Source organism: Gadus chalcogrammus, chromosome 16 (genome assembly GCF_026213295.1).
Source record: "Gadus chalcogrammus isolate NIFS_2021 chromosome 16, NIFS_Gcha_1.0, whole genome shotgun sequence".
NCBI lineage: Eukaryota > Metazoa > Chordata > Actinopteri > Gadiformes > Gadidae > Gadus > Gadus chalcogrammus.
Window position 1 is genome coordinate 13,012,750 of NC_079427.1, and position 27,999 is coordinate 13,040,748.

A 27,999-nucleotide genomic window follows, 5' to 3' on the forward strand; every position below is an offset into this window, starting at 1 on the left:
GCCCAAACACTGCACTGCAAACGTATAGCCTTCTTCATGCTTCGGTCAAAAAGCACTCCATGACTTCATTTATTCTACATTTAATATGATGAAAACAAGGCCCTGTACACTCCACCTTTGCAGTGAGTACAACAATTATTTTACAATTTGTACACATTAAAACATCCGTTCCATCCGTTCCAAATGCAGCTGAGAATGGCAAAAAGAAGTTCCATTTGAATTCTTTAAAGTGGGGGACATTCCAGACAGGAGAATCTTCTGGGCCATTGTGGAGCCATTATTCCAGCAGAGGAGGTGTCATTGGAGACCATACACCACTTATAGGGCATTAGGTCATTAGCAGCCCCAGCCCCATTGACCCAGTATGATAGAATGCATGCCATATACCTACAGCTCTCACTAACAACACAAGTGGCAAGAATTTGGATTGGAATTTGGCATAAAATATTGGACTTGCATGAGGTACAATCTGTTAAGCCAGAAACGGAAAAAGGAACAAAGAAAAAAAACAGACAAATCACTGGGAAAGTCTAATTGAATTGAGCTATCTCCTTGGAAGTAGTCAACATTGTATTGCAATGCTATTATAACACAGGTCTGTGCGGGTGTGCAACGTTTCTCCTTGAATTTAATAAAACCCCAAGAAGAATGTGAAAACGTGTCGATAACCTGCTAAAGCCATCGTGGTGCCACAAAACACAAATGTAACACATCTAACATCAACATTTAAAACGTGGGTTGGGTGGGAAATTTATATATTTTCACAGCCTCCACAAAAGCCCCCTTCCTCCACAACATCTCTTATATTCACTCTGCCTGTTCCTCTTCCATCAACAGAACAGTAGATTAAGTGGCAGACCCACTGAACCAATTGTCTCAAAAGGCCACATTAGAAACATGACGGTAACGCAACTTTATCACCTCGAGCTTCAACTCTCTGTGCCAATAGCATCAAACTATTGTTGGAAAGTTGTCAGGTCTGTTGATTGGTTTTAGTTTTGCTTACACTTTTAATGGAAGAGAAAAAAACCCAAATAAAAATAAAACAGCTTCTCAGTGTTTCCCAGAATCAATGATGAAAGCTCTTTTTCGAGTTCATTCAACCACATAGCAGTCCACAGAAAAGAAAAGGCTCTCAGTTTCTCTTGACTTGTCAGTTGATTATTTTTATGCTACATAGGTATATACTTTGCGGTCCTCCGGCGTTCGTGCTAAATATTCCCTCTCAATCAGTCCTTCAATGCGCTTCTTGATGACTACAGGACTAGGGAGGAATCGTGATCGCAACTGTTGCGTGACCTAGGAAGAGCGAAGGAGAAAAAAAACAAAATAAATATTGAGTATTCATATCGGAGCAGTTACAATCGTTATGATGATGACGATGCTTGATCGATTATTATTTCCCAAAGGATACAGACAAAGTTTTGGTAAACTTATGAAAACAAAGGCTTTTTCAAAGCGGAGCCTAGAGTGTGTTAACTGACCTCTGCTACCAGTACGTTGTGCTGCATCTTCTTTCTTGACTTCATGATACGGACGATGGCGGCTTCTATCTCGTGTTTCCTGTCGTCGTCCACTTTCTGCCGCGTCTCCTTCCGCTCAGGGTCTGACTCCCCCTGTTTAGCCGCCACTAGGAGTCATGATGACAACACGACAAGAGAGGTCAACACCCTGACTGACCGCCAATCTCCATATGATCAAATATGCTGTTTTACCACTACAGCTGTTGTGGTAGAACCTTTATACTTCTATATTTAGATCATACATCAGTCCCTTTGTAAGATTCTGTAAAATTGCAAAATATTATCAAATATATAACAAAAATACAACGAAAAAAGGATCATTGCATATATACAAACACTTGCTCTAATAAATATAGCTACTCTGCAGTTAGTCTTCATGTTTTCCCTTTAGAATCTGTTATCGTGGAATGTGCAGGTCTTTATGTTTTGTAGCCGTCTACCTGTCTGGATCTTGACTCGGTGAAGTTTGGAGGTGAACTGGTCGTTGACTGTAAACGCGTGGCCGTTCTCGATCTCTTTGGACTTGGGCTCCTTGGTGAGCACCCTCTGGGTGGGCTTCCCGCAGGCCAGCGACTGCAGCGCCCGCACCAGCTCCCTCTCGGGGATGTCCGTCTCCTGCTGGATCTCCTGCAACGGCGTGAGCGCGTAACATCTGACCATCAGTAAAGCCGTCGGGTTGCGTACGTCGAAAGCGCTCTACTGTTCATAGCATCAAACCCTAATGTACTGGCAGTAAGCAAACAAAGCGACCGCCCATACCTCAAACGTGGACTTGTCTCGGTTGTTGAACAGCATGAGGATAGTCATCTGAAAGGTGGACACCTGTAAGATGTGCTTCCTGGTGTTGGAGCCAGTCACCTGGGCTCCTCCCACGCCGACCTCTGACCCGTCCTCCTTGAGGAAATGGGAAACACTAACTCAGTCATGGTCTTTTGGAGTCATTTCCCAATTGTTAAAGTGCAACTGGCAGGTTTGCACCCCCAATTTATCATCCTGTGGGGAAAGTGTGAAATAAGTCGATGTAAAAACTATATTCACGTAGGGCGTCTTAGAATTAAAGCTAGACTCATTTTAGTAACACGCTGTGCACAAACATTTGACAAAAGAATCACAAGTGGAATACACCATGTGACACGACAGCGCTACGGAGTGACAACCTTGGGTAGAATGACAACAAACACAGCGCCAGTGTCCTTGAATGTACTTGTATAGAATATTAACCTTAAGCTAGAGTAGTGTCATTCCACAAACTTCTTAAAAAGGTCCTGCCCTTTTCTGACTGAAGAGTAAATCCAATCTATTGTTTTTTTACGCAGGTGTGCATGTCTTCCCCATGTGTAGACGCCGTTATATACCTTTTTGATTGGTCCATGGAAGGTGGCGTTGAGGTCCGCAGAGCCCATGTGATGCTGCAGTGTGAGTTGTCTGCCGCTGTGCTTGGCAAGGTAGAACCTACAGGACGACAGACCATTAGCACGCCGTTGATCCTAAATAGACTCCACTGATGGGGAGGAAGTTACCTTCCTACAGGAGGACCCAGAGGGAATAGCCAATATCCTAGTTCTGTGGGGAAGCGAGGTAGCTCACCAATTTGGAATTAAATTCAATTAAGAGCCGTTATCCTTTATTTTGAAACCAAAAACCCACAGACAGGCACGCCGTTCCATTTCATTACTTCCTAATTGCCACTTTGCATCTCGCGAAAACAAAGTTGTTTATCACGTCTGTGCTGCCAAAAGCCTCTTCAGCCAGCGGTTAGATAACAGACTGACCTTCTGAAGACTTCGAACGCGTGTCGCGGCGACGGGGGGATACTGCACTTTGGCGTCGCAGACTGCGTTGGCCAATACCCCGTGGTCAGCACCCGCACTGTCAGGTCCACTCCTCCCAACGACACCTGAACTCACACACACACACACACACACAACGTTTTCATGACCTTCTGGGACCGGCTCCTGACTTGCAGTCCTCTACATAAGTGCTTGTCTGAAAGCTCCCCATAGGAACCTGTCACGGGGTCGAGAGGCATGAGGGGTGGGAGCTGCCATTTCAAAGACATCCTCATGCATCTTGAACTGGGACCAGCCCCGCAGAAAAAGCTAGAGCTTTTCTAATAAAACAAAACCATAAGTTTAGCATCTGAAGTCCTGCAGGGATTGTATGTTTATAACTGTTTAAAACCATTCAGAACCATAATCATATGAGTGAGGACTTGGTTATAAAAGGGATTAGAAACGGATGGAGGTCAAAGTGTTGTCTTATGTATTGCACTACAATACGGAACTGCAATTCAGAGCAGGCACAAGCGAGAGAGATTCATATCGTTTGTTGAAATGTCAAGCCGCAGGACAACCACTGCCTAGGGAGCACAGGTGAAACAAAAAACTGCTATGAGGAGGAAAAAAAGAGGAGAGGGCTGCACTGCAATACTTTAGTCAGATTAAGCGCTTTCCTACCCCTGTAGTCTGTAAATGTTGCCTGAACTCGTCCATGGTGGTGTTGGAGATGCTCATGTCCCGGAACATGCCCTCCAGCTTGGAGGTGAACTGACAGCCGCACTCCGTCTGAGGCAAAGATAAAGGTTGAGTGAGAGGCGGCGAGTGGCACAGGAAGGGTCATTCACTCTTGTCACTCAGGATGCGAAACACCAAGAATAAGAATATAGCCATTAGTATTTGTTATTGCAATCTGTGTGACAAAAGGGTAACTCAAACCCAAGTGGCTTTGTGGACTATAGGCTCGTTTACGTTCCAGGGCACACGGGTGTCCTCTCCTCCTCACCTTGAGCTTGGAGATCATGTTCTTCTCAGAGTCGTCCGAGACGCTCTTGTTGGTGAGCAGCCGGCGGGCCAGGTGCTGCTTGTAGTACCTCTCAAACACGTCCTTCTCCTGCATGAAGCGGAACAGCACCATGGCCTTGTCCAGGATGGACTCCACCTCCTGTTCCGTCAGCTGGACACGGTTGCAGGCAGAATTCGATTGAGGACACAAAGCAATGTACAAAGCACGTATTGGAATGGTTCAAATATATCTTCCAGGACCGTGAAGTTAGCATAGAACCACAGTTAGGCATAGAGCTTAGATCGGGCCCAGAAAATCAAGCCCGACCCGGCCCGAGCCCGTTCTGTCCGGCCCGACACATTAACTGTAATTATGAGCCCGAGCCCGATTTCAACCCAACATTTTTTTTTAATACACATGTAACTTTGTACACATTTGTTACTAGGCCTACTCTGCTAAATATATATGTAAGGGATAATGTATAGAACGCCGGTCATTATCGGGAATATAAGCCCCGACAGGGTGAACAGGACACCGACGCGCAGCGAAGGTGTCTTGCTTCGCCCTGAAGGGGCTTATTTTCGATGATGTCCGGCGACGTTCGATACATTATCCCACTTATTACACGGCTACTTGCCAAAACAAAAAATAACTTCACATGGTGTGTCTTTTTACAATTTATTCATTACCAGCATTCGTAGTGTTGATCAGCAGAGAAATAATTTGTCCGCAAAGACGGTGACGTCACTTAGCAACGGAAGACGCTGGGGTTGACAAGTTACCGGACTACTACCCATGCAAGTGAACGGAGTGTTCCACGGCATTGAGAAGACCCGTGTAATAAAGGCCTATAATATTTCTGTTTATGGCATAGATTTCTCCTCACATTAGGCCAATAAAGCAATGATAAAAAAAACAAAAAAAAACGCTTGATCGAAAGCCCGGCCCGACCCGGCCCGAGGATAGTGGCGGGAAATATCGACCCGACCCGACCCGCGGGCTGAGAATCTAAACACTAGTTAGGCATACTATCTTTGTAAGCACACTCAGATATATATAAAAAGATTAGACTGTGAAACTTACCATTGTGTTACCACCATAGCATAGACCTTTACACTGTGACAGAATGACGCATACTGTTGACTGAAGGTTTCCCCGTGGAGAACACTCACCCCTTTCACTCCCTTCTTCAGCTTGTCGTCGATGAAGAGGGACAGGTACTCGGGCGAGCGGGAGTTCAGGTTGAGGAAGTACTCAAAGTCCCCAGCGATGGTTTGTTTGAAGAGCCTGTCGTTGTTGAACGACTCCTGGAGGAAGCGGTCGAAGCGCGTCTTCAGATCCAGCAGGCCCTGGCCAAAGTAAAGAAGAAATAGAATTCCAATAGGGTTAGAAAATGAAAAAAAAAGCCATAGTTAATGTGCAAATATGTTCAACATGCCACCCCCTAGTGTGAATATGTGGCTGTGCATATTCCTATGCAATGCTTCTTATAAGAATTGATAGACGGTCAATCCTGTTCAATGCTGCGTCTCACAAGCCAAAGCGGATGGATACTGCCAGACATAGATAACGCTTCTTTGGCAGGAGAATGTCCCTTACCTGGATGTAGTCCACAGGATTCTTGCCCTCTCCTTCCTCCGACACCAGAGCCTTGCCCTGCTCTCTGAGGTAGGAGCTCATACACTCACACATGGTTTTCAGTCCATTAGGCACCCTGCTGAACAGCTTATACATGCACGCCAGGTCTGCACACAGATTGCATCGGTATTAATAGACGAGAAGAGAATCCAAACGGATACCAATCATTGGCTGGACAACATGTTGATGTGAAACTTCTTTGTGAACACCGAGCCAGCCCTGCAGTCATGACTCATAATGAGAAACAATGGGAAACAACGGCAATAAACGAGGACACATGGGGATCTACGAAATCAGATAGAAATGTGCCAGGCTCCACCGACCGACCTTCCGTCTTGCCGTTCTTCAGCATGTGGACCAGGCCCGAGTTCTCCATCTCCACGATGGTCTTCATGTGTTTGGAGATGAGCTCCCGCTCCACCACCTTGACGATGGGCTCCTCCGTCGTCTTGTCCAGGCAGTGCATGACTCGCTCGATCTCCTCGTTGATCCGCGCCTCCACCTTCTTAATGTAAACACTGGCGCTGTTCTCCGCCAGGAACTTCTGGCTCTCCATCTGGCGGGGGAGGGAGGCAAATGTGCAAATGTGATGAGTACTAGGGTGATGAGCAGAGCACTCTAAATAAGGCCATCTGTGTGCTTTGAAGGTTTGAGTCATGTACTTATCTCCTTTGTATTCATTTATTTTACACACAAACCTGGAAAAACTCTGCAGACATTTCTAGGAACGGAGCCTCGAAGTCTTCTTCGTATACAGACCGCCCCTCCAGCCCGAGGATCATTAACATCTGGCAGGCGTTCCTGATGGCGCCCCTGGAGGACAGACAAAGAAAACCATCAGTAATGTATAGCCACTACCAAAACGGCAAAGGGTACGGATTCTGTTCTTCTGACCTGGCTGGAGGCCACACAAACAACTCAGCAAGAGTCCCAAACTGAAGGGAAAAACCAAAATGGTTTTGAGGGGGATGGTGGATGGTGTAATGGTGGATGGACGGTACTGGTATCCATCCCCCATTTGCACGGTGGACACCACCATCAATTGAGCAAAATGCACATGGTCATTACAGCCAAATTAGCCTAGAACTAAGTGTAAGAACTTGCATGAATGCCTGCTTTTTTTTTTAAATAATACAATGCGATTCTTACACTGAAATTAAGCATTTATTGATATGAATATGCCAAGTGATTTATTAATAGTTGCTCTTAGGAATAGGCTTGGGCGGTATCCATTTTTGCATACCTTCCTGACATTACCCAGGGTATATAGCATTTGATGGGATTTGAGCAAAAAATAAACCACAATAATAAAACCACTTAAAGGGAGAGCTGCTAGTGAGGGAAGCCATTGCAGCATGTAAGAGAGCTTCAGACCTAAAATTCAGTCGTTCAACTTTGCAATTTGCAAAGTTGAAAGACTTTGCAAATTGTACCAGCCAAGTGAAGTCTTGCAGAGTTTAAAGCGCTCATCTTCCATAGATTCAAACTAAGTCTCAACGATTACTCAGCAACTGAATAACAAATGATCCCTTCATTGACTCCATGCTCCAGCTGATTCCCTGCCCACCTGTCGACCACCTCGCCCTTCCTCTCGCGGGCGATCATGTCCAGCAGGGTCTGCCGGAGGTGGTCTCGGATGCAGCCGTAGCGCACCACCTGGTCCCTGAAGATGATGAGGCCCAGGTTGTACACGTTCTCTACGTTGTTCTGCTGCACGTACACTCGGTCCTGAGGACAGGGACACCGGGAAGCACAGAATGAGCAACTCAATTGTACTTTATTTGAGTGTTTTATTTCAATTTTCTATTCCACTTCGACTATCACTCACCATGTACATGAGTATGTCCCTGATCATAACCATGGCAGTCTGATGGTCATTCCAGGCCTGGTTTAAGGTCTGGAGGAAGTTATTGTTCAGAGAGTTGAGGACATCTTCCCGTACCTTAAGTAGAAAAACATTTATATTATCACACTATGTGGTTGTAACACACACACACACGCACACTTACTGTGTGTGTGTCAAGTGTGTGTCTGAATTTCACTGACAGAGATGAAGCACCCTTCCAGATGTCCTGTTGCCTTGTCTTTACTATAATCAGGTAATAATATTTACATTGAGAATGGTTGGCTGACTTTAAACACCAATTTTAAATGGCCTCATCCCAAATCCAGTTCAGAAAAGTGGCCTTTTGTCATGATGTGAACCCTTCAACAGGTACGACTCCTTTACCATACATTAGATGGATTCATATACGTTTTATGACAACATTTAATACTCAGAGCTGCCGTCAAGGCCAACCTTTCCCTTCCTGCTAGTGCCCTTTTTCAGTCCATTACAGTCCAGCTGCCCCGACAGGGGAAATATAGTCTGACTCTATATATCCCCCTGAGAGCAAGACCCGATTCCAACTTGCTTGCTTTCTTTCTTGTACGTGCTGAATGTACTTTTATGATCGGCGGCCTTTTCTCCCTCCCCACTTTCCGCGTACATACAGACTTGATAAAGAAACCACTGCAGAGTGACTCAGCACTGTGAACGCCGCCTCTCGCTGGACTGAGATTCTCAAAGGGCACGGAGGCCTCCCTCCGTCACCGCCTCCTCCTCCTCCACCTGGAGGTGCTGCATCATCACCTCACTGTGCTCTGTCTGGCCAGGGTGAGGTGTCACAGGTGTTGGGGTGTAAGCGTAGTGGAGAGGTGTCGGTGCGACCGGGGCCAAGAGGGTAATCCGAGTGTGTGGTTTCTGTGTATATTAGAACTTGGGACGCGCGACTGTGGAATGTGACTGGCGTACCATTTTTCGTATGATTTCAGTTCTAGCCAGGGTTTGGGGTCCAGGGCGTCACACTTGATTAGCTGTTCCTCGTAGCATGCATACATACATACAGAAACACTATTCTCGTGCCAAGAGTAAATGGTGTGAACATGGCCACGGCAGGGTTTGAACCCTGCGAGCTGACAAACGTTCTAACCAGTTAAACAACATCTCTCACCACTGAAATACCTAGACCTGATTTATCATATGTCATCTAAACCAGCAAGAACATGCTTCACAAGTATGCAAATCCCGTTTAAACTGGAGGCAGGAAAAGAAGAAAAACAATTTGTGTTCCTGTTCCTGCTTTGTAAAATATCCCTATGAAAATCCGTTGAGGACTGATGTGCAGTGGCCTTACTTTGTTGATGAGATGCTCCGTCACCACCTCCCGCAGGCCCGTGTAGAGCTTCTCCCCGTGCTTGTGGAGCACCATGGTGTAAGCGTTCCTGTACAGCTCCTCGAAGCTCAGTCCACTGTTGTTCTTCCTCTGGATCTCCTGGATGGCGTTCTTCAGAAGGTCCCAGATGTTGTTGACATATTTCTCGTCCATGGTCATCTGCAGCAGGGGCCAGAAGCAGAAAAGCGGGGAAATGCACAAAACACAAAACAAGCGATGTGAGTGAGAAATAGAAGTTATTGTTTACCCCAGATAACTCGCCCTTCCAACCCCTCTCAATCACAAATGAGGGGAAAAATAGCCCAAAGTAATCACAAAACGATAGCAGTGCAACATATTTGATTCATATTTTCCTTCTCTTACCCACGATAAACATGTTTTGTGGAATTACTTTAGCCATCTATTATGGAGTGGTTTGGTGTTGCTTCACATTTAAAGCAGTCCCTCCTCCATTGAGTCTGAAGTAACTGATGAGGAAATACCCAGTACCAGAATGTAAAAACAAGCCTCTGATTAAATGCTGCCTCCTCTTATCATAGCATATACTGCATCTGCTCTTTGCTTTCAGACAACTCAGAAAACAAATCTTTGTCACTGTGTAGCAACATAACTGATCATATTGAAGTAATATTAATTTATTAAAAGAAAAAAAAAAGAAATATATATATATATATATATATATATATATATATATATATATATATATATATACATATATATACACACACACAGCCGGTATATATAAACTGTAGACCCAAGTTGTATGCAAGGAAAGCCTGCGGGCCAACTAACGCATTTCTCTTTTTAACCTCAGAATAGGCTGGATCATTTGGACATTGGCTAGAAATGGGCCAGTACAAGATGGATTCCATGACCATACTTTGTCATGGTATCGAAATCTAGTGTCTTGACATTACAGTGGAATTTCCTGCACATGAGGGCAGACCTGTGAGAGAAAAAAATATATTTTTCCTGGACAATGTCCCAACGGATATCATATCCACAATTAATCTGCTTAATTTGTTCCATAGGCACTTAAATTCCACCTTTGGAGAGCAGAGAAAAAAATAGCAGTTGGATACCATTCAAGAATTACACAATGCATTAAAGACCCTTACATGTGGTTTTATATTTGATATTGGTTGTTTAATAATTTCTATGGAGGTGAGTCAACTGACAGCTAAGTATGCCTTCAGAAATAAACAATAGTTTGTTTTAATTATTTTAGTCCAAATAAAGCACACCCACTATAATATTTTCGGATAAAAAAAGTCATATTCTACTATTTGGCCGCAATTATTTATGGATGTTATTTTGCCACCCTTTTGTACGCTCAATCTTTTCTACATGACTTTATACAGCCTTCATCATCTGATCAATGCTAAACAGGGCTCAGCGTGTGGAAAGAGAAAGTCATAATTGTAGTAATCTTATTTTGTTACCATGAAATATCACTATTCATCTATATTATATCCTATTGATCTACTCGATTGGGTCGGATACAGATAATAAATTCCAGAGAGAAGAGGTCAATTAGTATTGGCGTTTCTAGATGTTTCGAGATGAAGATGACGATCCTTCTGTCATTTCCACCAAGAACAAACAATTGTGTAATAACACAAGCACTTCAGTGGCCCTTTTTTCGATGCTTAAATAAATCGTGCATGCTTACCTACAGTCCAGTTCTTTGTAAATGTATGTATTTATGTGTTACAATGTTCGATACAAGGCTTTCTTTAACGCTGGATTCTCTGTTCTGTTAGTTTTACCTGTTAGTAAAGCAGATCACTGCTTTACATTACAGAGATTATGGTCGCAGTTCTGATCAAAGACTCTGAAGGACCTGGATCATATGAATCTGCAAATCCACTGCAGGAAGGAAATGTCAATATCAATATTCCCAAAGAAGTCTCCTTCACCTTGTCTCACTTCTCAATCAATGGAAATGTTCAGTTAACCGCCAAGTAGGCTCATCTTAAAAATAATAGAGTTTAAGTTGTTATGGACGCAGTTTCAACCGTAGAATTAAACAGACTATGTTTCTTAGTGGAAGCAATCAATGCATTGAAATCGCTTTGGGGTTATTTCTTTGAGTGAAATTATTGATTTTAGTAAGTAGCTGTACAAATAGTGGGATAATGTAACTGAATCACCCTTCAGGTTTTATTTTGCAATAATGACCAGCTCGCTGTAAATTTTCCCTTACATAGCATATATATCAAAAGAAGGTATGATAATTCTTAATAGATGAAACGTTTGCAGTGGCAAATTCCATAGTGTAATGTTTTTTATTACTCATAAAATCCTTTGCTTTAATAGGCCTACCGGGTGGGGTAGGGGGTCCACTGTAACAGTGTGACAAAGGTAAATAAAAAGATAGTTGAAAAGAAACGGAATGGTTCTGGTATGGTTACAAGTGTCCCAACATGATGGAAAACATCAGGGCGTATCCATTTAGTTAGCAATCAGAGGTTACCACAGGTTAAACATGTTTAACATCAATCATTAAGGAAGCGGTGACATTCCATCCCCCTCACTGACCAGCAATTAAGAGAGCATAGGTAAGGGCCTTTTATTCATCATTGTTTGTCAACAGTCTCTTGGGGTGTATATCAACTATAGGAAGACAAGGACACGTGAAACACAATTCTGGGAGTCAGTAGAAGTGCAGGTGGCTCCTTAATGTCAGGCAAGCCCAAACACATATATTTCAAAACGATCCTCTAATAGCAATATCTCTGTAAACAATGAAAAAAAAAAAGGGCTGGGCATCTTTTAGGGGGTTTAAGCACAGCTCTTTCTGATAGTACAAACCTAAAATACAATACTCACAGACGAACAACCAAACATGTCAGGGGAGAGCACAAGTATATTCAACAAGTAACTGACGACCAGAATCCACATTGTATAGGAAACTAGGTCATCTAATTTAGAAAAACTCCAGGCATGACTCAGACACAAAAGAAACGAATGCCGCTGCCATGTAGAACCATTCCTCTCTGATTAATCAAAAACAATGCAAAATACAAACATACTTCCACGTAAACACAACTTTAACAGGTTATACAAATACGTAGGCGGAGGTTGTGCGACTGTGCTAAGCAACACACACATGTTCTGAAACACTAAATTGAAAACATGTCGTACATGCATGATGAGAACTCACTACATGAAGGGAATGGAAACGTGTTGTGAGGGGACTCTCATTCATTGAATGTCTGGAAAGCGAGTGAAACTTACTGTGTAAAAAAAACGGAGCTAGCTGTGCTAATTGAAAGAAGTAACTTAAAAAAGCAGGTTCACTAACATGTCACTGGGTGTGCGATGAGTCATAAAGTTAGCAAACCACACTGTCTACTCCCGAGTAAAGACTGACCGACAGTGGGTTTGACTCCTGCCGTTTTGTTGACTATTTTCAGCCTGCGGTATTTACTGGTTAGCTGTTAAACATGTTAGCATAAAAGCAACCGAGACCACGGCCATCGATTCAGCTGCTGGCCGCAAACGGAGCACGTATTGCGGTGTGTACTTACAGGAAAGGCCCGTATCCTCATCTTGGTATCCTTCTTGGGACCGCCTTTGCTGAGAGTGGACATGGTAACTTCGTCACTATACTCCTTATTTACATGAAAGTGTTCTTCGAAAAGGGACAGGGGCTTATACTATTTACGGAGCAGCCGATGTGGCTTTCAATCGACCCTCCTTTTAGGTCCGTGTCCCCGCAAAGCAATTTATTGTTGACAGCCAATATGCCAAATTCAGTCGCTCATCATACAGCAATGGCGGACTACCTGCACTTCTCACTGCGCAGAGCTCCCGGACATCAACTCACGCGAGAAAGCAGCACTTACACACATGTATGATTTTCAAAATAGTTATTGTAATTATAAATAGGCCATTGATTATTATTTGAAAAAAACAATGCAGTAATTTGATAAAAGTATGGAGCAATATGTTTAGGCCGTCCAGACTATACAAGTTTACAGAATTTTCATATTAGACCTAATATGTTATGTTAGTATGATGTAATGATATTACCATTCTGTATATAATGTTGTATTTACAGCTTACCTTTGTTTTAGTTCTGTGTTCTACTTTCCAATTAAAGTAATGTGAGCTGATTTGTGACATGATAATACCTGCCTGATTCTATGAACCTGGTGTAAGCTGTATGAGTGGTTCTAGAGAAACCTTCGGGTTCTCTATAGAACCTTTATTATAATATGGAACCCCAACAATCCCTTTTTCTGAGAGTGCCTATTCACAGGGACACATTCTGATAAATGTTCAATATAAATGTAAATGTAACAATTATGCCTTCTTTCCTCTGGTTCTTAGAGATACAGACCTTTAAACTGAGAGACTGCCAAGGAAATAATGCATGTTTACATTTCACATTTAGTCAATCAAAGTTACTTACAAGTGAGGTTGAGGACAATCAAAGCATATACTACAAAAAGTGCTGCACAAGTAAGTTTATAATATGTAAAAGCTAACCCCCCTGGTTCCAATGGGTTGCGAAAACATTTGAAGTCAGAGAGCAGAGCAACTATGCCTGGCTATTAGCTGCTTGAGAAACGTTTTAATCCAAAACAACTCGGAGGGAAGTCAGATAGCCTACATGTCATTAGGTAACAGGTAATTGTTAGGTATATAGCTAGAAGTTTATATGTAGGCAGGCACTGGGGCTTAACCATGATATGGTTTGGATGGGAGTTGAACACCAAGGCACTACACTACCCTAGTTATTTTTCTGTATATTAGTGTATAGCTTATGGCGTAGAGCTCTTTATAGTACCCTTACCCCCAGTTCCCCTGTGAGTTGTAGGGATAAGAAGGAGGCAGGTGACGGTAGTCAAGTCTTACACCAGATTTATTCCAAAAAGTCACATTTTCTTCTGTGTTTTCTTTCCAAAATGCCTTGTTCAACATTTTTTTGTAACATACGTGAAGAACAAGATCAATAATGCTTGCATCGCCTTGACCAAAAAATATATTTATCTTTACATGAATGATAAACAGGATCACGTATATATTTCAGGCTAATTTTGGTTTTCTATTACTGCTAGTATATCATATATGCAGTAAATACACATCATTTTGTATCACCCCCTGAAATGAAATGGAATGGGGTTTCTTAGAAAAAATTAAGAAATAAAACTAAAGAAGAAAAAAAGATAAAACAACTGAATGGTCTAAATGCAACCACTTCACATACAATGGAGAATCTGAAAAGTTGACATATTTCTTATGTAATAATGACATAGACAATCAAGTCTGCTTTTAAAAGTTTTGATATTTACAGCATTTATATTGTTGCCATTAAACAGATATTTCACAGGTGATCATCACAATAACATTACGTGCTCCAGGAAGTAGTCCTGTGGATCTGTGATGGTAAAATAATATGTTGCTTTACTTCTGGATGTACAGTAGTGCCTAACCTCCTGTCATTTTTTTTTAAACCTGAAATATGAAGTATAAACCTAGCCCTCACCATAGCAATTATTTTAAGTTTACCACCGAAAACTGAATTTGATCCAAAAAGATTTAAAGGAATAGCCTTTGCACTCGCAGCGTGTACAGAGAGTAATAATTTCTGAATTGGCACATGGTCTTGACTTGTTAATCATACACACATAAGTGGACTTATAGACCCCAAAGAGAAGTCTGTGCGAGGCCAAGAATAAAAATAATTCTCTTCGTCCATCGTCGACTTACAAAGAACGTCACCATATATTGCATTAAAAGGGACAGTTTGCTTATTTGAAACATCATTTTTTTTAATGTTTTACAATGTAGGGTCAGCTTGCCATCATCAACACAGTACCATCTGTCTGGCCGGGAATAACGTTTTTCCTCCCATACTCCAGTGAGTCCCTCGGTGTAATCAGAAAGCCTCATGCTTTGCCTCGCCTTCCTCTTGCTAAGACCAGCATGGGAGGGGGGCTCATGTGTGAGCTGATAGAATACAGCCATGGTGTTGATACCTCTCTTCAGCACTATTGGACGTGCCATTACAGATGTGCATCAGAACGGATTGTGGAAGGTACCCACATGACATCTTTACATCCAAAAAAATGTAAGCATACTTCTATTTTGTTATACTAATGAGAAACTGTCCCTTTAATGGTTCCGGAGAGACAGAAACTAAGATGAACAGCAACAGGTGTGAGTGTTTACATAGCCTAGAGATCTATGCATTATCCAGCTGGCAGACAGCTAACCCCTCTGAGGATTTAGGATACAGAATGGAGGGTAACTAAGAGAGAGCTCATTTCACCAGTGAGACCGGTTTCCTGGTAATCTTTTGAACATTTAAATAAAATGTCTGTAAATATGATGCCAATATATAGCTTATACAATGTACAATATATGTAACAGCTATAGAAAACAAAATTAAGAAATTTTAATTTTAAACAATTTCAAATAATTTATATTTATTTATGTTTCTCGCAACTGCATAATTTTGACCTGTGTTTGCCTTTATAACCTCTTTGAGGTCTGCATAAAAGTGCTAAAGCTGGTCATCTTTGAGGAATTTCTACCTGTACGCAATTACCATGATCGAGTTTGATACAACCAGGGTTTTTTACAATTGACCTTACTACCATTCTCTCTCTCCTCTACACACAAACAGACAAACACACAAACAGACACAGACAAACACACAGACACACAGATGCACCGACACACAGACACACACACACTCCCCCACACACACACACACACACACACACACACACACACACACACACACACACACACACACACACACACACACACACACACACACACACACACACACACACACACACACACACACACCACCAGCCCAAACCGTTCTCCTATTCTGCAGCATCCATGGTAACCTTTCATATCTCTAATATTATGAAATAGAACTGAAAATCAATATCATTGAATGTATGTGATATAATTATGTAAAACACATAATAGTACTCCTGTCTGTTTAATTCGTTCAAGAGTTAAAAAAAAGAAAACAATTCCGACATTGTAAAAAAAAAAAAAAACATGGAATAGGACTTCTGAGGTCTTTACAGGTATTTCACAAATATACATCTTCTGAACCGCACGGTCATCCAGTCAACGTATCGGTAATAAAAACTATATGTCTATAACAAATATACAACATAAATACTAAAAGAGACTTTATTTTAAATGTTCATATATTAAAAGCTCTGGAAAAGGCAGCAAATATGGACAATAAGGCAGATCCGTCTTACACACACACTCGATGGTTTCTAGTCTAGCCCACGCACACTGAAACATGGTGAAGGATCTCTGTAAAGGGTTTCAGACGCTCTGTCTCAATCCTCTCTTGGTTTCTCTTATTTTCAGAGAAATCAATAGGGAACAGGGAAGGGGAGAAGGGGGACAGAGAGAATGTTTGAGAATTGGCCTTGATTTACTCATATATATATATGTATGTATGACATAAGGTGTGTCTGTGTGTGCGTCTGTGGTTCTGTGAGCCAATAGGGTTAAGTGACTCTACTGATTGTCAAATTGTCCCCTGAACCCCCCCCAAGAAAGCATAATCTTTTGTAAACATCATAAAAGCAGTTAAATAAATATGTTCCTGTTAATATGTTTCTCCTGTAAAAATCATGATGAATAATTTATTCCTTGAAATGCTGAATAAAAAATAATTTTCGAATGGTATAAAAAACCCGGACTGCATTCATTGAGGAGCGAGTCTGAATTGTGTAACTAATACTAGGTGAAGAAGATAATAAACAAGGTGCACATACAAAATACCTTCCTTAGCGTAAGGTGAGACACAGACGGTTTGAGTTGAGCGTTGACAAATTGGAACCATTTAATTCAATAGAAGCCGTTACAAAACATTGTACAGAATGGATTTAGCACTTCATGTAGGTTGAACATGTCGGTGTCGTCTTCTTGATATCGAGTAGTCGTTTTCTTCTGCCTCGTGTGTGTGTCAAAGTTGTGTGTATTGTGTGTATATATATCATATGGTGTTTCCACTCAACAGTATGTGCGTTTTCTTTTTTTTACAAGTGTGAATGTGTGTGGGTGTGTGTGTGTGCTTGCTTGTGTGTACGGATGTGTTTTTACAATCATCCCATCGTCCCACATCATCTCCTTATGAACTCGTTCTCAAAATAATGTCCCCCCCCCCCCGTCCCCCTCCAGTGTAGCTGTGGTGGAGCAAAAAGACACAACATGTCCCCTGCTCCCTGCATCCCGGCCTGGAGACAAAGCAGCGCGTTGCATCTGTCCCCCAGAGTCCACTGAACCTGTCTCTGTCTGATCCGCTCACGTAGGGACCCCCCCGTCAGCGGTGCGTGACCTCCTCCCCCTGCTAAGCTATCTAGGTGGAGGACAGCGGACAAGAGAAAGATCTCTCTTGCTCTCTCGCGCGGGGGGGGGGGGGGGGGGGGGGGTTGATTGGAAAAAAAGCTGTCACCAGCCTCTCCTAAAAACCTCAGCAAGAGCACTGAGACTCGCCGTGATCCTCCTCATCAGCATCTTAGTCACCGTCCTCGTCACCATCACTGACCCTCCCCCTCGTCCAGGCAACCGTTGATACATTGGTCGTCGCTGCCGAAGGCCCCCTGGGACTGCAGCAGCTCATACTCCTGATCCAGGAAGTCCAGGCTGTTATTGCTAGGCAAACCCCGGATGGTGAACTTGTGGGAGACTTTAGTCCACTGCTCCCTGTTGGCGGCCACCCTCTCGTACAGCTCGGTGGCCCTGGGGAAGAACTCCGACAGCAACCTGCGGAAGGCAAAGGGTGCGCAGGGGAGAGAGAGAACCAGGGGGAAAGGTTAGAGCAGAGAGTGGAGAGAGTAGGGATGGGAAACAAATACATGCACTGAAATCCAGTTGTTTGCTTAAAGGTCCCATGGCATGCTACTTTACGGATGCTTTAATATAGATATTAATGGGCCCCTAACACAGTATTTGAAGTCGTTTCCGAAATTCTGGGGCAGAATTACAGCCACTAGTAAACGAGCCAGTCGCACATTGAGCTTTCCCCAAACATGCCGTTTTGGTGTCTGTAGATTTGATGCAAATGAGGAGGAGAGAGGCGGGTCAAGGAGGAGGGTGGGGGTGTGGCCCTGAGCAGCTTGTGGCAACGGTACCATGAGCTCTGTTTACAGTGGATGTATCGCAGTGGCGAGGCGCAGACAGCTTTTGGCCGTGTTCTGTAAATATTGTAGAACCCTCCAGGTGCTCTGCAGCTCTATACCTAAATAATATCATATTATACATAGATATCTACATCATATAATATATATTATCACGGCCAAACGCTGTGTGCACCTCCAGACGATATTATGAATCTCAAACAACTGTGTCGAGTTTTCTGACGTCTCTAGTTCTTCCAAGTCCACATCAATCTGAAGTAGACCCCGGCAGCGGGCAGCACTTAGGCACCACCGCCTCCTGTGGCGGGCAGCGCAGAGGCGGTGGTCCCTCGGCAGCGAGCAGCGGGAACGCGGGGCTCAAGCGGGAGGCAATCGCAAGCAACAATCCCTTTCTCCTCCATGTCGTGGTTCATGCTCTTGAGGGAGTCAAAGCCAAAGTTCCTTTCCCCCAATTCCTTCTCAACCATGGCTGAGACAACCCCCTCTACGAGTCTCGTTGTGGAAACACCAGAGACTTGAGTCCGAGGTGTTATGCGCCATAACACCAACAGCAGAACGTTATCCAAATAACAAAGTGTACAAAACTTGCGTTACACTCCTGGATCTATCTATAAATAATAATCTATGTGATACATATCATAGAATATATATTATCATGGCCAAAGCTGTGTGCGCCTCCAGACGATATTATGAATCAAAAACGACTGCGTCGGGTTCTCCGACATTTCTCTGGTTCTTCCACTTCCACATCAATCTGAAGTACAGACTGAACCGCCCGCTGCCCGCTGCCCGCTGCCGGGCGCCGGCGGTGCTGCTTCGTGGTGTTGGTGCCTCGCGGCGGCGGGCAGCGGGGCTTAACGATGGCTGAGATTACCCCAACTACAGTCTCGTTGTGGAAATACCAGAGACGTCAAAGAACCACGTGTTATGCACCATAACACCAACAGCAGAACGTTTATCCAAATAACAAAGAAGTGTACAACACTTACATTGTGTGTAATCACACACACACAGACACACACACACACACACACACATGTGGCGCTCGCATGGTCGTAGCTCTTTGGCGGGCCAAATTCTCTGGGCTGGCAAGGCAGAGAAAGGGGTGGTGGCATCTCCCCTTATGACGACATACAGGGAAAATTCCAAAACGGAGCGTCTGAGCTTTTTTTTTTCAAAGGCGGAGCAGAATGCCTAGCGCTCGTTTTACACCCAACGCCATGGGATCTTTAAAATATTGAGGGATCTTTTGAGGTAAAGGTAATATCTAGTAGAGTAGATAGGAAACACTTGCATAAACACACATAAACAAATGCTAATAAGTGCAAATCCCTGCTACTATGACATTCATTTTTTGCAGAGAGTATTCTGAACGTCAATTCTGAATCCATAATTTCTGTGCCCCATTTCCCACTTTAGCAAGTGGGGGTGGTGGCCCGCAGTACTCTATGACCTATATTTAGCGTGAGTCTCTTGCTCAAAGAACAATGGGGCTTACTTATAGATGGGCATGGCGATGTGCTCCATGAAGCTGATCTGTAGCTCTGGGATGTAAGCCTTCTCCCGGTCCATCATCTCACTGGGTCGGTTCCCCATGGCTTTTTCCTACACACACAAAGAAACACACAAGCAAGTGTGCACACACACACACACACACACACACACACACACACACACACACACACACACACACACACACACACACACACACACACACACACACACACACACACACACACACACACACGGAAAAAAATACACACACAGTTTAATTGCACATTACTGCAGATTCTTATAGATAAAAAAAATATATCACAAACATGAGAGACCCTAACCCTAAACATGAGAGAAGGTTTGGATGCTGTTACATACCAGATCTCCTTGTGAGAAGAACTCCTTGTAGATCAGCTCCTGCAGGGACACACAGAGTGATGGACAATAGAGTTCAATAGACAACATCAAAAGACGCAACTTTAAATAACACCACATATCACCTATAAAATTCCAAAAACCTTCCCAAATTTCTTTTGAAAAAGATATGGCCCTTTTCCAGCCCATTTAACACCTTTAGTCATGAAACAGGCAACTGACCGCTATCTTGCGCGTGGTCTTCCAGCCCTTGGTCTGGTCCGACAGGTCACATGACGTCATCAGCAGGCACAGCAGTAGAGAGCGATGGGTCTGATTGTTCTTGTTGTAGCCAACTGAAACAGACCCGGCGTCAAACTCACACTCTCAAACAGGCTGTGTAACTTCGCTATCACTTTTTTTCACCCATCAGACATCTTTTATCAAATAACATTCAGGACACTGTAATTCCAACCATTAGGCAGGCGGGCTGATATGCTTGATCATCATCATCATCTTTCTCTTAATATTTGCTAACAATAATCCCCGGAAAATTATTTCCATGTTCCAAACTTTATTTCTGTTTAATGTTGGAGGACTAACCCAAAAGAGCTATTTAGAGGAAAAAAACATCTAAATAGCCTTGTGTTACAATTACTGAGTGTTGGTTCAGCAAATATGGGATCGAGTGAGACCTATTTTACTGTACGTAGTCTAACACTGCTGCTCTGAACTAAAAACCCAATAATACTAATCCTAAACATAATCACAACAACGATACCAATAACTGAACTAATATGAGCTATTCCACAACATCATCCCAGGTACGTACGATCAGCAATCCTCTGGAGGTCCTTGAAGATACGGAGGTGGTGAGCCAGGTCAGTAGCCAGAATGATGTCTCTCATAAGATCCAACATGCGCTGATAGTCCTGATATCAACACAGTCGTACAGCATGTATGAGGAACCATGTGACCAAAGACTGAAGTGCTGTAAGGAATTTGGAATGCGATCACAAACAAGATGTTTGATGTTCAACAGTGTCACCCACCCTCCTCGAAAATTTTTCGAAGATGTTGCAGCCGTGGGTGTTCAGAATGGCAATAGCCTGGGCAAAGTGGTGCCTCTGAATGAAATAATCACACGATAAGACATGAACAAAACAGTGCATTGATAACGTTAGTACATTCTAAAGGTAAATTATAAAAATGAGGCCAAATGGTTATGGCAATATGAGCGGCAATTCACATAGCTGACCACTAGAGGTCAATAAATCGTTCAATAATATCGTTCAATAAAATAGGGATATAATCATTTAGGAGAAAAAATAACTACAATCAAGTCTGCCACGAATACTATATGAATGGGGCTTTAATTACATTATGACATAACGGTATCTATCATATGAAATAATATAAAGCGTAAAGGGCTCATTTCCTCATCCTCTCTTCACAGACTGATCATAGGGCTGTGAGTGATTGAGGCAGAGTGTGAGAGACTTGTGATTGGCCGGCAGCCCACCTCCATCACAGAGCCTTCAGAGCTGTAGAGAGCAGCCAGCACGGATTGCTGTGAAACCAAAACAGGAACACACATACATCAGGCCAAACATCACTCACGCAATTTGTATTTGCCTTCTGATATCGGAAAATATAATTTTCTAGATATATTAATCATAATAAATAATGAAAAAAATAATTTTCTGTAATGGAAAAATAAATCATGGCTGGTGCTATTTTGTGTCGGGTTCTGTCAATTTGAATGGCTAAAGGCAGCGGCTTATTTGTATGTGTGTGTGTGTGTGTGTGTGTGTGTGTGTGTGTGTGTGTGTGTGTATGTGTGTGTGTGTGTGTGTGTGCGTGTGTGCATGTGTGTGAGTGTGTGCATGTGAGCGTGTGTGCAAGTGCGAGTCAAGCTTCAAGCCACAGTTTTTCCTAATGGTCAGTTTCTTTGTTCATGTTATGATGTGGAGCTTGCGGAGCGTGTTCTGGTTCCCTGTATGCGTGCGGTCGTGACGACGGTGCGACTTTCTTACCGACGCGACCTGGAAGGAGTTGGTGGTGCCACGGTGGTCCAGGTCGTGACACATGCAGGAGACAAAGAGCGCAAAGATCTCTATGTCCCTGGAGAGGTAGGAGACACCACGTCACGTCAGACACCTCATATCAATGACAGTTACAAAGCTACCGTAGAGTGCAGCTAAAGCGACAAATCAAAATGTCCTGTGAACTATTTAGTACCAGCTAGTATATTCAGACACCCTTTTCCACAACAAATTTAGATAAGTTGCTTTAAGGAGCAGTTTGGGGTTAGGGTATCTTGCTCAAGGATGCCTACAGGCTGATTGTTGACATTGGCCTGCCTGCCTACAGGCTGATTGTTGACATTGGCCTGCCTGCCTATAGGCTGATTGTTGACATTGGCCTGCCTGCCTACAGGCTGATTGTTGACATTGGCCTGCCTGCCTACAGGCTGATTGTTGACATTGGCCTGCCTGCCTACAGGCTGATTGTTGACATTGGCCTGACTGCCTACAGGCTGATTGTGGACATTGGCCTGCCTGCCTACAGTCTGATTGTTGACATTGGCCTCCCTGCCTACAGGCTGATTGTTGACATTGGCCTCCCTGCCTACAGGCTGATTGTTGACATTGGCCTGCCTGCCTACAGGCTGATTGTTGACATTGGCCTCCCTGCCTACAGGCTGATTGTTGACATTGGCCTGCCTGCCTACAGGCAGGTTGGGGTCCTTGGCCATCAAACCAAGGACCTTCCGACTAGGATTCCCGCCACCCTTGGCCGCCACACCGGCCCGCCAGCCCCCTCCCTCATGTACTCACTCGAGGTAGTTGGCCAGGCCCAGGTTCTTGTAGAGCAAGTAACAGAAGTGTGAGACCGAGAAGGCGTGCATCCAGTTGTGGTAGGGAGGATCCCGGTAGCCTTTCTTCACCATCAGGCAGAACCTGTCACAGAGGCACGCTTCATGTTAGAGTATCCCCACCTGCCTCATTAAAATGCCCTGGTAGGATACCGCCTTGAGTCATTACAAACATGAAAGCCTGCATGCATAAATCAGTTTTATTAAAATCTGAGGGATGATTTGGATTAACAAGCCGGATGAGGCAGATTTAGGACAGGGCTGATGATATCAAAGATGATGAATGATGAATTTGATGACCTATTGCCTGCTGTTACCATTGTAATATTATCCTTATTATTCATGATACTGTAAGATGTAATAACCATCCCTCTCATTAACCTTTCCCTAACTCTATAGCCACCAGGGGGTCTGGACCAAAGAACAGCCGCTTTGATGAAAGCTTTTTAATTGTGGTACCTGGCGAGTGTGCGCAGGTCTATCTTGTAGGTGTTGATGAAGCCCATGTCCTCAAACATGCTCAGAATACCCTGTGGACACACACACGCACCAGCATAGGGGAAATCACACGAATGACAACACTCTCACCTTGCTTCCTCTCTCTCACTCCTGCTCTCTCTCTCTCTCTCTCTCTCTCTCTCTCTCTCTCTCTCTCTCTCTCTCTCTCTCTCTCTCTCTCTCTCTCTCTCTCTCTCTCTCTCTCTCTCTCTCTCTCTCTCTCTCTCTCTCTACCTCCACGTACTTCTGCTTTCATTAATCATCTTTATGACCGTATCTCCATCGCCGTCCTGCACCATATCCCTTCTTTTTTTCGGCAACAAACTTTCTGCCACTTGGGTTCCATCTGTTTAGTAATCTTAACGCCTCTCTAGTTTTCCATTGTAAAAATATAAATCTCACCCCCCACCTCTCCCTATCTGACTCTCTCTCTGTCTCTCTCCCACACTCCCTGTTTCTTTGTTATCTCTGTTTTCTTTGTTATCTGCCTCGGCTCCATTTTTCCTCTCTCTCCATCTCTCTCCCTGTCTGTGTTCCTCTCTCCTTCTCTCCCTCAATGTGTACCTCAATGTCAAGGTGCTTCATCGGCACCGAAACCATCTCATAATTGGATAACCAAAGCAACAACAAAGTCGTAAAGAACCCGTGTCTCTCCGCCCCCTACCATGGGAGTGGTGTCGTCGGGGAGGGAGCGCGGCGTGTACGTGAACTCAGCGAAGCACGAGTGGATCTCTTTCACTGGTTCTATCCCAACCACCAGCAGCTTGGACACCTCCTCTTCCGACACCTGGTGGATAAATACAAAATTATTTATCAAAAATATATCATAAAATTACATATGATATAAGATATTAATAACAACAATATATTTATTAATAAGAAGAAGATAAGCTTGCTATGCCGGTTTACTAAGATCCAAGGTTTCTGTGTTTGAGTGTGTGTGAGCATGCCCATGTGTGTGTTTGAGTGTGTGTAAATCCATGAATGTGTGGCTGCAAGCGTGTGCGTTTGCACAGTTTGTGTGTGTGTGTGTGTGTGTGTGTGTGTGTGTGTGTGTGTCTGTGTGTGTTTGTGCGAGAGTGTGTGTGAGCATGCCAAAGTGTGTGTTTATGAGTATGCGTGAATGCAAGAGTGTGTGCCTGCAAGTGTGAGTGCGTGTGCCTCACCTTCATGTGGTACATCATCATCTCATTGGCCAGGTGGGATCTGAACTGAGCTTCATGGACCTTCTTGTAGAGCAGAGACTGCAGACGCAAACACAAGTGACACGTTAACCCCATCACAAAAAAGCCCTGACATATGTTTAACATTGAGGAGCAACTCCAATATTGCCATGAGGGTTGATAGTTGTTACTAGGCTCATTAGATGCATGAGCTTGCATTCACTTTAGCAAACAGATTTTAAGATTCCACACCATGCACAAGCATGCAACACTAATTGATAATTAATTTGTGTTTAAATTATTAATGACCTGCCAAGTGGTCGTTATATCTTCTGATATATAAATATAGATATATTTTGGGGCAATGCTACAGGGCAATATTTCCCAGGGGAGGATTAGTTAAAGTGAAGGTGAAAATGTCGCACGCTAGGATGCATTTTTTCATTTGCATTCCACTCTTCAAATATTGGTTTTAGTGTCCTATATGCATCACTGCACACAATTCTACGTAATCCGTTTACATGCATGCACCTCTCTGAAGGATACCCAACCCAAACTAAATGGCATTGGTTGAAAGTAATCATTGACGTTGATCAATATTTGATTATTGCACAGGTGAAGGCCAGGCAGGAGAGGCTAAGAGGCCAACAAAAGTAATAAATGGAATTATTCGGATCGGATCGATTTCAGTTAGTAAGGTCACTTAGCCTGAGTGCTGGTTCAAGATTCACGTCTTGAACATTACACAACCACGTCAATACCTCAAAGCTGCCAATGGTTCTTGCAGCAAAGCAGGCAAAGAAAATACTCAATATTTACGTCTAAAAAGGAAAAATAGTTAATGGTAATTTGATCTATTTCTCGAATCTTATCCAACATCATCACCATTATCATCATCATCATCATCATTAACATTAACCTCATCATTGTCATCATCATCAAAAAAACATATTTCCTTTCATACAATTCACTTGTACTTGTGTTACATAATTTGCATTAGCATACTCCTCAATTTTGCAGCTCGATAATTCAAGCGACAAAAACCTTACTAGAAATATTAGAAAATCTACAGATTCAACACTGCTAGACCAAGCAATTGATTCCAGAAGTGTTGTTTACTCCTGCAAACATTCACATTTGTATGGCCTTTATTTGTAATTGAAGATAGTTGAACAACCATCTTTCATTGGAGCGACTTCAAGAGGTGCAACAGTATTTGTAAGATGGGCCAAGGTATAGTACATCCGGAAAGGTGTAACATGTGTCCTGCTAGTCTTTATGAGGCTCAGATGCCCCTAAATAAAAGGTGATCCTGTCTCCCTTTTTATTGGAGCTTTATATATACAGTATAATTACACAGTGAGTGGCCTCCATAGTTAAACCAACCTGTTCAAAACACTGTTAGTTTGCTTGGGCTGTAAATCTGAAGGTGTCTTTTGGTAGTGATCTACATGATGGCAAGTAGACTCGTCAGAGTGTGTGTGTGTGTGTGTGTGTGTGTGTTTGTATGTGTGTGTGTGGGTGTGTTGGTGTGTTTGTGTGTGTGGAAAGGGTTTGGGGGGTTTGGGGGGGGGGGGGGTGGACTCACATGGGCGATGCTGATGCCACAGTAGATGGAGAAAGCATTGGCCAGATCTTCATCAAAGCGATTAAACCATGGTCCATTGGTTTTATTGACCAGCTCAGCCACTCCGATAACCTCTGAGCAGGGAGAGAGATTGAAAGTGCAATCAGGAGGATGGAGGAGAGCAGATACCACAGGAAAGTAAGAGTAATGCCGAAAGAGAGGGATAGAGAGAGAGAAATAGCGAGAGAGAGAGAGAGAGAGAGAGAGAAATAGCGAGAGAGAGAGAGATAGAGAGAGAGAAATAGAGAGAATGATAAAGACAGAGGGAGAACAAGGGAGCGAGAGGGAGCATACGAAAAGGGAGAGGAAAAAGAAGGTGAGAGAAAAAGGGGTGAAAAAAACAACGGCAGATATGAGGAGGCAGTGGGAGCGAGAGAGGGAGACGGAGCGTGAGGTTTGAAGGAGAGCATAATTGCAGTTGCAAGCGGAGAGATGAAGGTGGAGAGATGGAGCGTAGTCATGAGCGTTGGTTAGCGAGAACCCCAGGAGAAAGGGAGGAGGTAGGGGGGGGGGATAACATTTTGAGGGATAACATACGATTCACCAGTGAAAAACGATCCCTGACAATGTGTGATGAAAGTGGGTTTGAAGGCTCCGCACGCAAAAGGCAAAACCAAACGACTCGGGCTTTGAGCTTTTAACGCTCACATAATGATCTTCTGCGTGTGCACAGAACACGCATTCCTCTGAACGCAGAACGAATCAGGCGCTTGGTGAACCCCGCGTAAAAAAGTGCGGTCCCAACGCACTCGCCTTATTTACACATCGGAATAAAAATTCCACTCATGTGCCGCCGCTTTCATTTTTCCCTCGCCCCTGCCTCAGGCTGCTTGGGAAGTGAGTCACGTTGGGTGGCACAAAATTGAGCTTTTCCAATCTGGTGTGGCGGCGGCGGCACCGAGACACCCAATGGACAGGGGGGGGGGGTTAGCTCAGTGGTGCATGGAGCGGCGTGCTCACCGTTGTTCTCGTCCTTGATGGGGAAGCAGAGGATGTTGCGGGTCTTGAAGCCCGTGCTGTCGTCCACTCCGCGGTAGAACAGGGGGTGGGAGTAGGCGTCCTTGATGTTGAGGGTCTGGCCGGTGGTCGCCACGTGGCCCGCGATGCCCTGGTCCGCCGGGATACGGAACTCCTTCTGCACACGCACGCACACAAGCACACACACACACACACACACACACACACACATGTGGAGATAATAAGAGATATGCACATACATATGAAGACACAGGCACAAAAATAGGCACAAATAAATACACAAAGACAGAAAGACAGACAGAAAGACACACACACACACACACACACACACACACATGCACACGCACACACACACACACACACACAAAGAAAAAAAGAAAAACACACAAACACACACACACATCCATATATGGAGATAATGAGCGAGATATGCAAATACATATGCAGACAGGCACAAATAAATAAACAAATGGACAGACAGAAACAACCCCCCCCCCACACACACACATACAAAGAAAACACATACATGCACACACAAAGAAAGACACGCATACAAAAACAAAAAAAACTATAACCCAAACTAAAATAATGTGTGTAACACACATGCCAGAGTGTGTGTGTGTTACCTCCTCATCGCTGACAACTCCCCCGTCAAACACCTTGGCCACCAGCTCATGGCTGACGCGGTCCAGCAGGAACACAGAGCAGCTAGG

General features: G+C 43.7%; 2 protein-coding genes and 1 long non-coding RNA gene across 5 annotated transcripts in view; 1 reads left to right on the top strand and 2 right to left on the bottom strand.

Annotated features, from left to right (window-relative positions):
• Positions 1–48: 48 nt before the first annotated feature.
• On the bottom strand, positions 49–12,964 carry cul3b (cullin 3b). Of its 2 annotated transcripts, none has more exons than XM_056611841.1 (16): positions 12,691–12,964; positions 9,119–9,316; positions 7,771–7,884; positions 7,510–7,670; positions 6,641–6,755; positions 6,270–6,498; positions 5,904–6,049; positions 5,477–5,653; positions 4,305–4,475; positions 3,980–4,087; positions 3,296–3,420; positions 2,879–2,975; positions 2,283–2,417; positions 1,964–2,150; positions 1,485–1,630; positions 49–1,299 (listed from the first exon to the last, which is right to left on the bottom strand). In XM_056611841.1, exons 1-16 carry the CDS (start codon positions 12,751–12,753, stop codon positions 1,168–1,170), a joined length of 2,304 nt encoding a protein of 767 aa, XP_056467816.1. In that variant the 5' UTR covers positions 12,754–12,964; the 3' UTR covers positions 49–1,167. The 2 variants fall into 2 exon arrangements, with proteins under 2 accessions (XP_056467816.1, XP_056467817.1); XM_056611842.1 differs by having other exon boundaries at positions 72–1,299; positions 2,283–2,414.
• A 1,083-nt stretch (positions 12,965–14,047) lies between these two features.
• LOC130406326 (cGMP-dependent 3',5'-cyclic phosphodiesterase) overlaps positions 14,048–27,999 on the bottom strand; it is a 144,013-nt gene continuing 130,061 nt past the window's right edge. For both annotated transcript variants that reach the window (XM_056611839.1, XM_056611840.1), the window contains exons 17-31: positions 27,913–27,994; positions 27,269–27,443; positions 26,270–26,382; positions 24,685–24,762; positions 24,183–24,305; positions 23,480–23,550; positions 22,983–23,105; positions 22,179–22,266; positions 21,665–21,712; positions 21,195–21,269; positions 20,975–21,074; positions 20,386–20,498; positions 20,167–20,205; positions 19,793–19,899; positions 14,048–17,920 (exon numbers count right to left, since the gene is read on the bottom strand). In XM_056611839.1, the coding sequence (XP_056467814.1) occupies positions 17,695–17,920; positions 19,793–19,899; positions 20,167–20,205; positions 20,386–20,498; positions 20,975–21,074; positions 21,195–21,269; positions 21,665–21,712; positions 22,179–22,266; positions 22,983–23,105; positions 23,480–23,550; positions 24,183–24,305; positions 24,685–24,762; positions 26,270–26,382; positions 27,269–27,443; positions 27,913–27,994 (1,561 nt within the window). In that variant the 3' untranslated portion in view covers positions 14,048–17,694. The remainder of the gene's footprint in view (positions 17,921–19,792; positions 19,900–20,166; positions 20,206–20,385; positions 20,499–20,974; positions 21,075–21,194; positions 21,270–21,664; positions 21,713–22,178; positions 22,267–22,982; positions 23,106–23,479; positions 23,551–24,182; positions 24,306–24,684; positions 24,763–26,269; positions 26,383–27,268; positions 27,444–27,912; positions 27,995–27,999) is intronic.
• Positions 14,849–21,832, top strand: LOC130406352 (uncharacterized). Its single transcript, XR_008904438.1, has 3 exons — positions 14,849–15,239; positions 20,967–21,023; positions 21,599–21,832. It is a non-coding gene; the product is annotated as an uncharacterized LOC130406352 (long non-coding RNA).

Coding starts and splice junctions, on each gene's coding strand:
- cul3b (XM_056611841.1), bottom strand. CDS start 12,753: ATGTCCACTCTCAGCAAAGGCGGTCCCAAGAAGGATACCAAGATGAGG. Junction 6,756..7,509: donor AAGGGCGAGGTGGTCGACAG/GTGGGCAGGGAA, acceptor TCTGTCCTCCAG/GGGCGCCATCAGGAACGCCT. Junction 6,050..6,269: donor GAAGAACGGCAAGACGGAAG/GTCGGTCGGTGG, acceptor ATCTGTGTGCAG/ACCTGGCGTGCATGTATAAG.